Raw genomic sequence first — 16250 nt, forward strand, 5'->3', positions numbered from 1 at the left:
TTTCTGCAAAGTGGTTGGCTGGTCATGTGTCAAAGCACTGTGTACTTACTGTAGCAGGCTTGAGAGAATTGATAAAGGCTCTTTTTGACACCTAAAAAGGAGATTGATTCTTGATGGTGAAGGGAGTTGACTATATTTTAAAATGTAATTGAAAATACATTTTCAAAGTAATGATATATTAGATTAGATGTATTCATCAACCAAGTTTACAACAAAAAATCGAGTTAATGTGTAATGAACCATTTCACTGTTTTATAGTGCTTTAATGCTATCATACTTTTTGATTGCTAGTAATGGAATTCATTCTTAATGACAAAATACTTTGCTCCATCTTATAACTCAAATGTGTTCTGCTTTTATTTGTGATCATAAACCTGGCTGCTGTAAAGATTTCAAACTTTGAGCTTGTTTTTTGACTTAGCAATTTTGAGGGACTTCCCCAGTTTGCATGAATTTTCTTGTGCTGCTGTTATGTCTTGGCATGATTAATATCAAAGGTCTTTACTTTGTGACATGAATGGATAAAAGTCATGTACACTTCATGATTCTTTAGAGGGGAACTTAGACTAATTATAGTTTTCAGGTAGCTGTCTTGACAGCTCTTCATTAAGTCTTTACTTAAAATGGCTTAAAAGAAGATACTACCCCATTTTTCCTCTCGAAGTCTTGACTCTAAGTTAATAGTCAAATATTTTGATTAGGAGGGAGGAACACTAATGCTGATTGAGCTGATTGCATCTTGCTGCTTTTTGAAAAAGCTTCTGAGGACTACTTTTAATTAGAAGGAAATTTTGTAGGATCTTCTAAGTGTTTAACAGCAGATGATCTCATTCTAAAGACTCTTAATTATTTGCATAATATTTTTGTAGTCCTTCTTAAACCTTGTCTTCGGTGGAAAAGCATTGGACTTATATGTAGTATGGGTATTTCTTATGCCTAACCACTAAAAATACTTAAAATGGATTGGAATCTAGTTAAATGGTAAGCTCTTCTTCCAAATTCTGTCTTTTTTGGTCAAGTCTTTTGTTCAAAGGTTTGTAATTGCATTTCTAAATAGTGAAGGAATGGATTATTTGTCATTGGTGATTGCTGCCATTCACTTAAAAATATACTCACGTTTAAGCTGTTGTGCAATTTTTAATTGGAAGCCAGCAGCTCTCCCATGAGTAAGCAGTCCTTCAGGATCTGTATTGGTTAGAAAAAATCAAGATATCTTGATTACTTAAGTTGAGTTACTTTTCCTTGGTTGCAAGAGTGCAAATATACAAAATGTTTGATTCTGAGTTAACTGGCTATTACATCTAGGCTGCTTGTTTTAATAAAACTAAGCTAGTAAATAGCATTTCAAGTGCACTAGTTTTCACTGTGTGGTGGTTTAGGTATTTTTTGCCATCTTACAGTAGTTTGAGGTTTCTCAAAGTGTAAACTTTTCTTGCTTTAATTTTTCTGCTGTAACTTAAATAGATCTATCTGTATATCAGCACAGCGGCCTCTGTGTGAAAGTAAACAGTGCTTATACAAAGATAATCACATTCAGAATGCAGAACTTTCATACTGATGGTGATTTCCTCACTAGAATTTAACAATAAAATGCGGGGGGCGGGGGGAAAGCACTTCAATGAGTAGAACCGAGTCCTTTGTAAACCAGCCCCTGATTATGCTCACATAATGAGAAAATGTTAAGATTTTTGTTTCTTAAGAAAAATTCAGAATTAAGTAAAATTGTCCCCTTAATTTATCATGCTAAAAGGACAGGAAACTGTTGTGTATAGGCTGGATGTGTTAGTATATGATGGTGAGTTATGACTGTATGCGAAGACAATAAGCTCTCTGAATAAATCAACTTCTTTTTTTCTCTGAAAAAAATCAAAATATTGTGTGGATTTTCAAAAAAAACCAAACAAATGAAAAAAAAAAAACCAACAAAAAAAACCAAACCCTTGTGATGAAATACAGGGTTATTGTAGGAGTGGCTGGTTTGCTTTTGGATTGTGGAAAAGACTGGCTAGACTAAGTGTTGCATTTCTGTAAAACAGTGGTGCACAAATAACAGAACAAAAATACTGCCTTAAAGGTGACCTTGTGAGGATGAGGGAAAGATTGTGTACTGCTTGTTCTCTGTGTGCTTATAACAGGTTTGAATTCTGATTTTCTGTCCTCGTTAGAAATTTTATAAAATGGAAGTTTCAGTCTTAATTTTTGCAAAGAAAGATGGTGCATGTATGTGAGGGTAAGTACAAGCGTACCGAGGAGCATGTGAGAGCTGGTATTTTCCTCAGGAGCTGTCAGGAGCAGAGAAGCATAGATATCAGAATTCTGCAGCTTTAATAGAGGCTTCTTTGTTTACTGTGTATACTTCTTACATGCTTAATGTTTATTCCAAGTTTTTTTCCAATTTTGCAACTTCTTTTTTTTTCAGTCCTAGAGAAGAGGGTAGCCTTATACAGGGCATTCCACAAAAGCTTATTGCAATTAAAAAAACCCAACTTATATTGCCTGGGATGCAGCAGTCTTCCGTTTAACACTTGAAGATAAGAAATATTTATCTCCTACTGTGAACTGTGCTTTGATGAAGTGAAAGTAAGAACATGTCCTGTTGTATATACTGGCAAGAGGAGGTTTAGTCCAACTTGCATGCAGTTAGCTTTTGACTTACTGACGTAAAACATACCTGTTTGCTGCAATCCCAGTAGAAAACAGCAACACTTTCTTAGTTATCACAGGGTATAGGCCTCACATTTAACAGTAATGGTTTTAAATGTTTGTAGGATTTCCAGTGAGAACATTCAAACGGATCTATTCAGCTGGGGTTCTAGGATCCACAAGGTTCTTGATCTCCAAAAAGATCCAGTGAACTCGCGTCTTCTTTAGATGTTAGTACAGCAGCACATATGCCTTGTGCAAAATTTTTATTCCAGATTACATCACTTGAAGAATTAGATTAGTAGCTTATGGCTATGAAGAGAACACAGGCTGCCTGGGGTAATGCATCAGTTTATACCTGTTGCAAACTGAGATAAGTCATTCTTCAGGGTCTGTTAGAACAACTAGCTTACAGCTGCTCCTGAAAGCATCAGTTTGTGAAACTAAGAAATGTTGATTTGACTGTTCTGTAGTCTCAATCTTGTATTGATTCATTCTATGACAAAATAAACAAGAGGTTTAAATATTAGCACCAGATGTAAGAATGCGTTAGCATTTTGAAGAATTTGGAGGTTCAGGCAGAAGATTACGGACCTGAGTAGGCAATGCTACTAAACTTGCCATGGATCTTGTTGTTGCTACCTTAGACTGTTTTTTGTGGCTTCATGCATATTCCAGTTGTGCTGCTTAAGAAGCCTCATTCCCACATAAGGTATAGTTGCACATATTTTTTTTAAGCAGCTTTCTGTTAGTTCAGCACAACCTGATGTAAGCCAGGTATAGCTGTTTGTGTGCTTATGTGATGGATTGGTGTCTGATCTGGTTAGAAATTTATTTTTCAGGTTGGTCAGCTCTACATTCCAGTTCAGTTCATAAACATTTCTTCTAGAAGAGCATAGGAGATGTTCCTTCAAACAAGTGAGGGAGGGAGAAAAGGAGAAGCACTTACCTGCTAAAGTAGTACAAGTGCGAAATGTCTACTATATTCCTTATTCATCCATATGCCTTATTCATCTGAGGCACAAAGAAGTGATATTAGTTACAGTCAAGAGTGCTTCAGTGGTTATCACAGTGGGAACCAGCTTCTTTTGTCTCTTTTGGGACCTTAAACAGAAGGCAGAGATGCCAGATGAAGTAGGTCAGAGGTGAATGTATTAGAGGTTACTGTTGCCTGTGTCTCTCAGTAGTCTTCCAGTACAAAAGTTTTTCTTTGAAATAATCTTTGAGGCTAATGTTGCACTGTTGTATGTTGACACCCTAGTATTTTGACAGGGAGGGGAACCTGCCTGGTACCAACTATTAAGGGAACATGTGATATGATACGCATTTCTGTCGCAGGATAGAGTCAAAAGTACATGGACTGAAAATAGCTTTGTACAGTATACTATTAATGTGTGGTGTTTTTTTTAAAGAAACTCTAGGTAATAAATGGATTTCTCATGACTTTAACCCAAAATAATAAGGTTCAAGATCTCTCCTGTTTTATTCTTTTTCATGTCAGAAAAGAACTATGAATTCTAAGTAACTGATTTTTATAGCTCAGTTGTCACCGTACTGTACCATGTATTGTGTTCAAGGTATTTACTATGCATATATACAGCTATAGGGGAAGATGTAGGCCTCATTTAAGCATGCAGTTTAGTTGATGGCTATTGGAGCTATTTAGCTGAAACTTAACTTCTGTAAGCAGTAGCCTGTAAAACTCTCATGCTTAAGCATTGGTAAAACAGACATCGCCCATACATTTTGCAGGCAACGTACATCAATACTTGCCCTGTGAAAGTGATAATGTTTTTTCTGACTAACAGAAATTCCCTTCAATGCAAATTATGAGAGATCCATCTTAATTCAAAATGACATTGTCAAGCGTTATTCTTAATATTATGAAACAGCTGTATTTCAGTTATTGCTGTGTTAGTTTTTTCACTGGGGGGGTCAGTCTTAGCAGTAAATTGCTTTTCTCTTATTTCAGTTTTGTTCTTGAAAAATCTGATGTTACTTTTTCTTGATGCATATCTATGTTTATTTCTAGGCCTTTCTTAAAACTTTCCATGTCTAAATGGACTCCTGAATGTAATATAGTGTATACTCTAAAAGCGGATATGAAGAGTGAAGTTCCTTCTGATGCACCAAAGAGACAGGAGAGTCTGAAGGGGATCCTCTTGAACCCTGAGCCTATTGGAGCAACCAAAAGCTTCACTGCAGAGGTTGAGATGATTGCTAGTAAAGTAGGGAATGAGTTCTCTCACTTATGTGGTGATTCTCAAAAGCAAAAGGACATGAATGGCAACCGTACAGACCAAGACAAAAGTATTGTGGTGCGAAAAAAACGCAAAAGCCAGCAGGCTGGTCCTTCATATACTCAAAATTGTCCTGATAAAGAAAACCAAGGAATCTTGGGATTAAGGCAGCACCTAGAAACGCAGAGTGAAGACAATGATTCTTCTTTTAGTGACTGTATCTCTTCACCTTCATCTAGCCTACATTTTGGAGACTCCGATACAGTAACATCTGATGAAGAAAAAGATGCTCCTGTAAGACACCCTCAGGCAGTGTTGAATACTACAAGTAGAACTCATAGTGCAAGGTCACAGAAGTGGCCTCGGACTGAGTCAGACTCTGTACCTGGGTTATTAATGAAAAGGCCCTGTTTTCACAACAGTTCTTTAAGAAGACTTCCATATAGGAAGAGATTTGTGAAAACAAGTTCATCACAGCGGACACAGAACCAAAAAGAACGCATTTTAATGCAGAGAAAAAAGCGGGAAGTGTTAGCTCGAAGAAAGTATGCTTTACTACCCAGCTCTAGCAGTTCCAGCGAGAATGATCTCAGTAGTGAATCTTCTTCCAGTTCATCTACTGAAGGAGAGGAAGACTTATTTGTGTCGCCTGGTGAAAACCACCAGAACAGTACAGCTGCTCCTTCAGGTAAAACTAAATTCCTGAGGTACTTTTTATTAATGAGCTTTCATTATATACAATATGCTTTTTTTAATAAGTGATTTGGTGAGGTTGGTTTTGTGTTTTTATAGAAGTTATACTACAAATAGACTTACTGCATGTAATGTGAACATTACACCATAAATTCTTCATGGGAAAAGTACATTCAGAGCTTCCAGTAAAATTACAACAAATCTAGAATCTTTAGCTTTTACATTAAATGTAAAGTTAATTGATTCTAAACAACGTACTGGAAGGTCGCTGAATCTGATTAGCCACTTGCTGTGGAGTTGCTCCATTTTTTTTTTTTAGCTGTTGAATTCTATTAAAAATTTTAGCTATTGCTGCTTTGTTAACTGATTGTGGCAATAACAACTCTGTCTGGTTTCAGAATGTAGAAATATCTGCTAATACCTAATGAACTGTGCTTGACAACTAAAAAAAAAATTAAAAGGAAAAAAAAAATTGGTCATTGTGATAAGAGCATAATAAGAGAAAATTCTAAGGCCTGAAGTTGTGGAAAGCAAAGTATAGTGTATATACCAAATGTTTTACCTAGATAAACTCAATGCAATAATCTTGCAGTTGTTTTACACAAATGTTTCTCTACTATGTCTTGACACAGTATTTGAGGGCATGCTTGAATGTTTGGAGCAAGGGTTGAGGCGGGGAGGTGGTTTTGGTGTGTTTGGTGGTACATGTGGTTTGGTGGTTTTGTTTTGGTTTTTTTTTTTTCCCCTCTCCATCTACCAATTTTCTTAGCCTTCCTTTCATCTTAAATTTGCCAAGTGAAAGGCAGTCCCAGGACTGGGACTGGTAACGTTCACAGTATTGTAGTTGTGCCTCCTGTTTATCATTTCAGCTTTTTAGGGAGCACAGGGAAGTAGATACATAGAACACAGCATAGTGTTAATCTGTGCAACCATGTTTTTTGCCTAGTGACAAGTATATTTTAGAAGGTGAAGCTGTATCTCAGACTGTGCTGATCATTCCTCTAAGAAAAAATGACTGAAAATACAAGGACAGGTTTAAAAAAAAAAAAGTGCGTATGTTCACATTAGGGCAGGATTTATGCTTGAGCAGAACCAGAGTACTAAAGACTAGATTATTGCTTGTTATGCATTGTAGCAGGAAATAATTTGTGTGTTGTTCTTTAATGTACTGTTTAAACACAAGTAAGTAGTAATATTTGTAATGCAAAAATCTTACTTATGCAGTGCTAGGGCTGCATAAATAACTCTGAAACAGAAGAATTATTGCACAGCCTTGATTACCGTCATGCATTTTTGTGGGGACAGAAATGTGATTTTTAAGACTAAAGAAGTTACGTTTGACATGCACGTTCAAGTGTATTGAAGGGTATGAACTGTAAATAATTAATGTATGGGGATTTGCATACATTCATATTAAAAACCAATTTGGAAACTACTGTGTTAACATTTCTGCTTCCAAGTTAATAGTTTCTTCTCATTTTCAGAGAGGATGGAGTTTCATGTAACTGTAAAATGATGTAGGACCACTAACAACTCTCTTTCCACACAGAGCATGATGCAACAGTGAAACTGGTATATGGATGAGAAAATGTAGGTTATGGCTTCTCAGGCGACCATCTATTTTTAACCATGATAAATGTGTTTAAAGTGAGAATATTCGATTAATTTTTTTTTAGTATACTTGAACTGTTAAAACCTACTGCCCTTTTTTAACACAAATTCAATTAATACCACTTCTGTGCTTTTATTTCCCTTAAAGTGTAGAACAAGTATTTCCATAGTGAGGCTTTCCATAGGCATTTGAAAGGAATCTTTTTTGAGAGAGATCTCTTTAAAAGTTGACGTAATGATCAGTGAATATTCAAGCTGTTCAGGTAACTTCTGATAGTTCAGTGATTCAGTGTGATGTTATTTTGATGGTAGGAAGACTGGAACTTGCAATTTGTTTAATCTAGTTATGTGGAAAAGTAAGTTTATTGTCCAATGGCTTAATTTTTGTACTACTTGAAAACCACAATTAATTTATTAAATTATGTTTAGTCTCATGTCACGAATGAAAAATTGATTAGTTCTGCACCAGTTAATTTTAGATTAAAATACTGACATCAGTTGTAACTGAAGTAAGGTGTGCTTTAAAGAACGTGTATTCTGGTGGCTGTACTTCAGGACTAACACTTGCAGTGAGCTGAGAAGTAATTCTGGCTTAGAGCGTGTGAATACTATGGGGATTTTTTTCCAGTGGAAATATGTATTGATGGGAAGGTTTTGAGCATTTTATTTACATTTCAGATAAAATGGAAAGTTGAACAGACTTCCTGCATAGAATTGTCCTATTTTTAGTAAGATAAAAGTGTGATTAACACTTTCTGTAGCTTTCTGCTATTATATAAGGCATTTCTAGTTATTGAGTTAATTGGGACAGAAATGGGGCCAGCTGGAAAAATAGCTATGCAACTGCTCTGTATAGTGAACAAGCATGATGGTGTTTCTAAATGAGGAAGGGGTTGTATTGCTAGTAATGCTACACTAGCCTGTTAATGTTGGGGATTAATTTTTTTGCTCTAGATTGGCATGTGAAGGTTACATACACATCTGCTGAAATTACAGAATATACTGAAGGACAAAGAACTTTTGCTAAGAATATGAGGCCTGCAGCATATATGTAAAAGTAGTAGAGGATAGACTTAAGAAAGGAGGAGAATAATAATAATCAGAAAAGAAAATACAATTTTAAAAGTTATGATAATAACTGAATTTTTAATAAGCAGGCATCAAAGTGATGCGATTAGTCTTGTAGCCTACTTAATAGCAATTTGTATTAAGGATATGTCACAAAATACTTCTTTGCTTTGAATGTTGATGTTGTCATGGCTTATAACCCCAGCTGGCAGCGAAGCACCACACAGCCGGTTGTTCACTCCCCCCTGCTGGGATGGGGAACAGAATCAGAAGAGTAAAAGTGAGAAAACTCATGGGCTGAGGTAAAGACAGTTTAGTAAGTAAAGCAAAAGCCACACATGCAAGCAAAACAAGGAATTCGTTCACTACTTCCCATGGGCAGGCAGGTGTTTGGCCATCTCCAGGAAAGCAGGGCTCCGTCGTGTGTAACAGTTACTTGGGAAGACAAATGCCATAACTCCAAATGTCCCCCCCTTCCTTCTTCTTCCCCCAGCTTTATATACTGAGCATGATGGCATATGGTATGGAATATCCCTTTGGTCAGCTGGGGCCACCTGTCCCAGTTGCATCCCCTCGCTGGTGGGCAGTGTGAGAAGCAGAAAAGGCCTTGACTGTGTGTAAGCCCTGCTCAGCGGTAACTAAAACATCTGGCATTATCAACATTGTTTCCAGCACAAATCCAAAACATAGCCCCGTACTAGCTACTATGAAGAAAATTAACTCTAGCCCAGCCAAAACCAGCACAGATGTTTATCTAAAGATACAGTGTATTTAAAAAATCAGTAATTTAATTAGCGCATACTGTCCTGGAAGATGTTTCTTTCTGATTATTGCAAGAAATTAAACTAACAGGTCTTTTTAACCAAATAAGTGTTTAGTAGGTTAGTTCTTGTAGTTAATTAACTTGGCTATTTTTGGAAAATTATATGAATGGAGATGTGGGGGGGGGGTTGGTTTTTTTCTTGTTTTTTATCAAAACCTTTTACAAAAGCTTTACCCCCCCAAAAAAAAAAACAAAACCCAGACAACACTATATAGGGCTTTTCCTCCTTTTCTGTCAGAGCTTCAGCTACTCTTCATGTGGAACTTCGAGCTTTGGGTGTGGAATACTATTGAAAAACTCTGAAATCCTGACACCTGGGAATAGATTATACTGTTTTACCAACTGTTTGCCATAAAAGCCTGTTGTCCTCATTAAATCTGGGATGACCAGGTGAAGGTCATTCAGGACAGGGAGGAGAGTTGAGGGCATAAGGACAATTTAAAAACAACTATGTGTAGTTTAATTATACAGTTACAATTGAAAGTGCAAGTGCTTTCAGGGGTATATATTCTAATCTGAATGTTGATTAGTTGGTTTTAATTTAAATACTGGACTTACAGTTAAAATGACTGCAAGCAGCAACATTTTTGCTGTGAAATGCAAATTTGGATTCTGTGTTTTGTTTAGGTAGCTCAGAAACTTTTCTTTAACCCTTGGAGGAGCTGTATACACACATACAGAGATAATCCTCTTTTGACTTTCCTTGGCAAGTCAAGTGGCAAAATTTCAACTTTTACTGTAATTGGATTTCTATAATGTTGTAATGCAAATTTTCTGATACGCTTGTACAGGTATTTGATTTTCAGCTTGGATTTAAAGGGCTTTGGGTGCCATTTGGAGACAGCCAATCTGGGGAGGGAAATCTAGTAAAAGCTAAAATTGGAACAAGTTTTTAGCCTTACATTCTCTGATTTGGCAGTAAAGCTAAACCCTGGGAAATGGGAAAGTGTTGTTATAAAAAAAGCTGGGTAGAATTTTGCATTGTCATAAATTGTTCACCTAATAGCACTTCAAATTCCTTCAGGGTCCGAGATGTTACTTTGTATTTTTGAGCAGCTAGTGCTAGACAGGCATTGCCTCTTCCCTTGGAATGTAATGCTGATGAGAAGCTGTTCCAGTTTTTGTTCAGAGCTGCCTAGAATGATAAGACTGAGTTTATTCGCTACTGTCCTCTTAATTCCTCTAACATATTTGTTGTTTGTCTCCCCAAAAAGTTTAGTATAGACATTTGATGTTTTGAAAGCCATAGGCTGGTGAAAATGTTAAATGTATACCACTTCGTGTTCAGATTATTTTAACAGGTTCAAGATAAACATGTATTAAGTGGAAATGAGCTGTCTGTTGTTAGAGTTGATTATTTTTCAGTTACTTAATCCTTTCTAAAACTACAGCATGTGCTCCTTTTCTTCCAGTGACAGATGCAGCTCATAATCCAGAGCTTTTATTTCAATAGCATTAGTGGACAAGGAAGTTAACATCCGTTCTACCATGCCTCTTACTAGAGAGGGGTTGGGCAAGAACTGGGAAGTGACAAGGAAAGAAGCACCTGGCTTTGTGAGCAGTTGACATTAACCATTGTTGCTATATCTCTCTGCTGTGAATTGGAGCTTTAAATAGCTACAGTAATAAAAGTTAGCATGGAATTTACTTCTTCTCTTCCCTGTAGCTGCTGCAACCTTCTGTGCTGAAAAGATGCTACTTCTAGAATTGGCTTGCTGTAGCATTGCTGATAGGACTAAGATTTGTGTGCTTGGTTAAGAACAGTGTCCTGGTTTTGGCGGTTAAGTCATGACAGTCAGTAGAGTTTTGGATTAGCCCATATTAGCATGGCTCACAGTTGGACAAGATCGACTAAATTCTGGTTGTAGGCTGTCTTTTCCACCAGGGTGCAGACTCTTAAGCAATTTGTATGTTTTTGAAAATTTCTCCTATCATGCATAGCTATTGGAAAGTATATTCCAAATAAATCCAGGCACAGAAGAACTGTTGTCTTCTAACCAAGTGTCACCCAACACTAAGGGCATAGGCAGGTTCTTTTAGGGATCCTTGGCAGAACGATGATGGCACTAAATTGTAGTTACAATTAAAGCTTTATTTTCTTAGCAGGATATTAAGATTAGTATAGCACAGAATTTATGATTACAATGGCACAGGATTTTGACAAGCAGAATCAATATAGTACAGTCTATAAGTAGTGTAATACAGAATTTATAATACATCTTGACTTATAATTTCTAATCACCTGGATCCTCTGCAGATCAGGTCAAATCTTAATATGTGGTTTGCTGTATCAATATAACAATCATAATCTAGACTCGAAAATCATATAAAGAATACAAGTCACTCACTCAATCCTCAGAGGAAGCAGAGGATGGTGGGGGCATCCCTGGCCACCGGGGGGTCACGCTTCTCACTGTCCAGCGAGCAGTTCTGGTCCAGGTTCCCACTTAGGACTTGTAATGGCTTGATTTTATAGACAGTGCTGTTAGTCTTCCCTGTTCTGTGACGGGGTCATCAACAACACCTGGTTGGCTGGGTGCCTGGGACCTTCAAGGCTTGCAAGGAAGGGAGTAATCGTCTTGGCGCCCAGGAGTCTTGAGGCTGATAGAGAAGGGAAGAAGAAATCTGTTTGGTTTGTCTGCTTGGTTCACAGAACCTTCAGAGCCTGAGAATGAGGCGAAAGGGAGCAAATATGTGACCTTCTTGGTAGCAGAGAATGGCTGCTTGCCTCATAAAATGGTGTTAGTTATGCTAACTGTGTTAGCAGGGGTTAGGAGCAGGGAATACTGGTCACACCTAGTTCAAGAAGTTTGAAAGTTGAAGAGGGGAGTACTCATTAACACTAATAGGATATTACTGTTTTAGCCATTTCAAGCTGAATTACTACCCAGGTAATTATCTTGAACTCAGCAGCACAAGGTGCTGTAAAGGGCCATAGTACCAGCAAGTTCAAAAAGGGATTAGACACTGTGGTGGGTTGACCCTGGCTGGATGCCAGGTGCCCACCAAAGCTGCTCTATCACTCCCCCTCCTCAGCTGGACAGGGGAGAGAAAATATAATGAAAGGCTTCTGGGTCAAGATAAGGACAGTTCAATAATGCAAAAGCAAAGGTCACAAAGGAAAACAAAAGATTTTATCCTCTACTTCCCATCAGCAGGCAATGTCTGGCCATTTCCTGGGAAGCAGGGCTTCAGTACTCATAGTGGTTGCTCTGGAAGACAAATGTAAATAACGAATGCCCCTGCTTCCATCTCTCTCTACTTTGCTTTTATAGCTGAGCTGACATCACATGGTATGGAATATCCATTTGGTCAGTTTGGGTCAGCTGTCCTGGCTATGTTCCCTCTCAAGATCTTGCCCAGCCCCAGCCTGCCCGTGAGGGTGGGGGGGAAATGTTGGAGAGACAGCCTCGATGCTGTGCAAGCACTGCTCAGCAGTAGCCAAAACACTGGTGTGTTATCAGCACCTTTCTAGCTACCAATACAGAACACAGCACTATGAGGTCTGCTGGGGGGAGATTTTAACTCCATCTCAGCCAGACCCAATACAATCCTCATCCCTTATTCCATACCATTTGTGTCATGCTCAGGTCCCACATAATTTAATAGGCATATATCTTCTAACCATGCCATTGTATTTAATTCTCATTACTCAAATCCCTACTTACCAACACTTACAACTGAAACTACATACTTAAACCACCTTTATACCCAACATACAGGTTTATACATTCTTATTAACTACTATCCCCTGTCCTTTAACAGATACATATTCCATGGGCTTCTTCCACTCCTCCAGATGTTCACAACCAGGCTATGACTTGGGCCTCATCTGTCAAGATGAGTGGTCAGGACAGGAGAAGCAGTATGTTCAATTGTTGGGCACCAACACCAGTTTGGTTTGGGTCACCGTTGCACTCATCTGGTTCCTTGCAAAATTCACTCTTCTGTGGTTCAGGTCATTCCTGCTACATTTCCTCCTACAACATACAACTTACATCACAGATTATTTTTCCCTTAAGGTTATATGTGCTTGAGGCATACACCGGGTCTCCCCATCCTTCCACATTACCCACCAAGTACACCCAGATCCTTGAGCAAAGACAATCCCACAAATGGGTTTGCCTTTTCTTGTGGGAAGAGCACTCCACACTGCCTTCCCCAGCCACTTCCCCATCTGTACTATGTGGACCTTATCTCCTCCCATAATATGTAGGGGTTTTGTTTGGGCAGGACCAGAACAGTTAGCAGGATCCTCTGGTGTCAACCAGCCAAGTGGCTTCTGCTAAATTTGTATCCCATTGCTTCCATGCCTCATTGTCCAGCGCTCTCAACATAGTCTTTAATAATCCATTATATCTCTCAATCTTTACAGATGCTTGTGGGTGATAGGCGGTGATATACCCACTCAGTGCCATGTTTCTTTGCTCAGGATTTTATGAGGTTATTTTGGAAATTAGTCCTATTGTCTGATTCAGTTCTTTCTGGGGTACCATGCTGCCACAAAATTTGCCTTTCAAGGCCTAAGATTGTGTTTCAGGCAGTAGCATGGTTTACAGGATATGTTTCTAGCCAACCAGTAGTCGCTTCCACCATGGTGAGTATGTAGCACTTGCCTTGGCATGTTTGTGGCAGTGGCTAATATAGTCAATTTGCCAGGCCTTGCAGTATTGAAGACCCAGCCACCGCCCTCTATTCCAGGGAGACTGTACTCTTGTGGCTTGCTTGACTGCAGCACATATTTCACATTCATGAATGACCTGTGTGATGGCCTCCATGGTCAGGTCCACCCCTCTATCATAAGCCCATCTGTATGTTGCGTCTCTCCCTGGATGTCCCAGTGTTTCATGGGCCCATTGAGCTACAAATAGCTCACCCTTATGTTCCCAGTCCACGTCTACCTGAGCTACTTCAGTTTTGGCAGCCTCGTCTACCTGTTCATTGTTTCGATGTTCTTCAGTGGCACAGCTTTTGGGCATGTCAGCATCTATATGATGTACCTTTAGAGCCATGTGTGCTACCCGGGCAGCAATGTCCTGCCACAATGCAGCAGCCCAGATCGGTTTGCCCCTGCGCTACTAGTTGGTCGTCTTCCACTGCTGTAGCCACCCCCATAGGGCATTAACCACCATCCAGGAGTCAGTATAGAGATAGAGTACTTGCCACTTTTCTCGTTCAGCAATCCCAAGGGCTAGTTAGATGGCTTTCACTTCTGCAAACTGACTTGACTCCCCTTCTCCTTCAGTGGCCTCAACGACTTGTCGTATGGGACTCCACACAGGAGCTTTCCGCTTCCGATGGTTTCCTACCACACGACAGGATCCATCAGTAAACAAAGCATAATGCCTTTCATCTTCTGATAGCTCATTATATGGTGGTGCCTCTTGGGCATGAGCCACGTCCTCAGGCAGTGCTCCAAACTCTGCCATCTGGCCAGTCCATGATCTCTTCCAGGATTCCTGGGCAGTTGGATTTCCCCAGTTGAGCTTATTGTGTGATCAACGTTATCCACTTACTCCATGTAGTGCTGGTTGCATGATGTGTAGAGGGGTTGTTTCCTTTGAACATCCAGTGTAGCATGGGCAATCGCGGTGCCAAGAGGAGATATGCTTCTGTACCAACAACTTCTGAAGCGGCTCAAACTCCCTTGTATGCTGCTAGTATCTCTTTTTCAGTCGGGGTGTAGTGGGCTTCTGATCCTTGACACCCTCAGCTCCAAAACCGTAATGGTTGACTCCAGGTTTCTCCTGGTGTTTTCTGCCAGAGGCTCCAGGTGAGACCATGCTCCCCAGCTGCAGTGTAGAGTACATTTTGCATATCTGGTCCTGTCCGGACAGGCCCAAGAGCTACCACATGAGCTATTTCCTGTTTAATATGCTCAAAGGCTTGTTGTTGCTCAAGGCCCCACTCAAAATAGTTCTTCTTTCGGGTTACTCGATAGTCACAGCTTGTGAGCCCTCTCTATACCCTGGAATATGCATTCTCCAGAACCCCACAAGGCCTAGGAAAGCTTGTGTTTCCTTCTTGTTAGCTGGTGGAGACATAGTCGCTATCTTGTTGACCACATGTGTAGGCACATGACGGCGTCCATCCTGCCATTTTATTTCCAAGAACTGAATCTCCTGTGCAGGTCCCTTGACCTTGGTTTTCTTTATGGCGAAACCAGCTTTCAGAAGAATCTGAATTACTCTTTTTCCCTTCTCAAACACTTCTTCTGCCTTGTTGCCCCACACAATGATGTCATCTATGTATTGTAGATGTTCAGGGGCATCACCCTGTCCCAGTGCAGTTTGGATTAGTCTGTGACAAATGGTAGGGCTGTGCTTCCACCCCTGGGGCAGTCAATTCCAGATGTATTGGACACCTCTCCATGTGAAAGCAAACTGTGGCCTGCACTCTGCTGCCAAAGGAATTGAGAAAAATGTGTTGGCAGTGTCTGTTGTAGCATACCACTTGGCTGCCTTTGGCGCGAGTTCATAATGGAGCTCTAACGTGGCTGCTACAGCAGCGCTCGGTGGTGGTGTCACCTCGTTCAGGCCGTGATAGTCTACTGTTAACCTCCACCCTCCATCAGACTTTTGCACTGGCCATATAGGACTATTAAAAGATGAATGAGTCTTGCTGATGACTCCTTGGCTCTCTAGTTGATGAATCAGCTCATGGATGGGAACCAGGGAGTCTCGGTTTGTGTTATACTGCTGCTGGTGCGCTGTCCTGGTAGCAGTTGGCACCTGCTGTTCTTCAACTTGCAACAATCCTACAACAAAGGGATCTTCTGAGAGGCCAGGCAGGATGGATAGCTGTTTGATCTTCTCCGTGTTCACAGTGGCTACACCAAAAGCCCACTGGTACCCCTTTGGGTCCTTGAAGTACCCTCTCCTGAGGTAGTCTATGCCAAGGATACAAGGGGCCTCTGGGCTGGTCACAATGGGGTGCTTTTCCCACTTGTCCCCTGTTAGGCTTACCTCAGCCTCCAATACAAACAAATCTTGGCATCCCCCTGTCACTCCAGAGATCCGCATGGGTTCTGTGCCCCTATACCCTAGTGGCACCAGTGTACACTGCGCACCAGTGTTTACCAAAGCCTTATACTTCTGTGGGTCTGATGTGCCAGGCCATCGAATCCACACAGTCCAGTATATCCGGTCACCCCTTTCCTCCTTCTGGCCAAA

General features: G+C 39.9%; 1 protein-coding gene across 7 annotated transcripts in view; it reads left to right on the forward strand.

Moving 5' to 3' along the window:
• RNF111 (ring finger protein 111) overlaps positions 1–16250 on the forward strand; it is a 59513-nt gene that overhangs the window by 6279 nt on the left and 36984 nt on the right. For 6 of the 7 annotated variants that reach the window (XM_075045398.1, XM_075045396.1, XM_075045401.1 and 3 more), the window contains one exon: positions 4676–5571. In XM_075045398.1, coding sequence (XP_074901499.1) covers positions 4695–5571 — 877 coding nt within the window. In that variant the 5' untranslated portion in view covers positions 4676–4694. Of the gene's footprint in view, positions 1–1771; positions 1796–4675; positions 5572–16250 lie in introns of those variants that run through there. The other variant, XM_075045399.1, reaches the window with a different exon arrangement.

This window comes from Buteo buteo, chromosome 13, assembly GCF_964188355.1.
Source record: "Buteo buteo chromosome 13, bButBut1.hap1.1, whole genome shotgun sequence".
Classification (NCBI taxonomy): domain Eukaryota; kingdom Metazoa; phylum Chordata; class Aves; order Accipitriformes; family Accipitridae; genus Buteo; species Buteo buteo.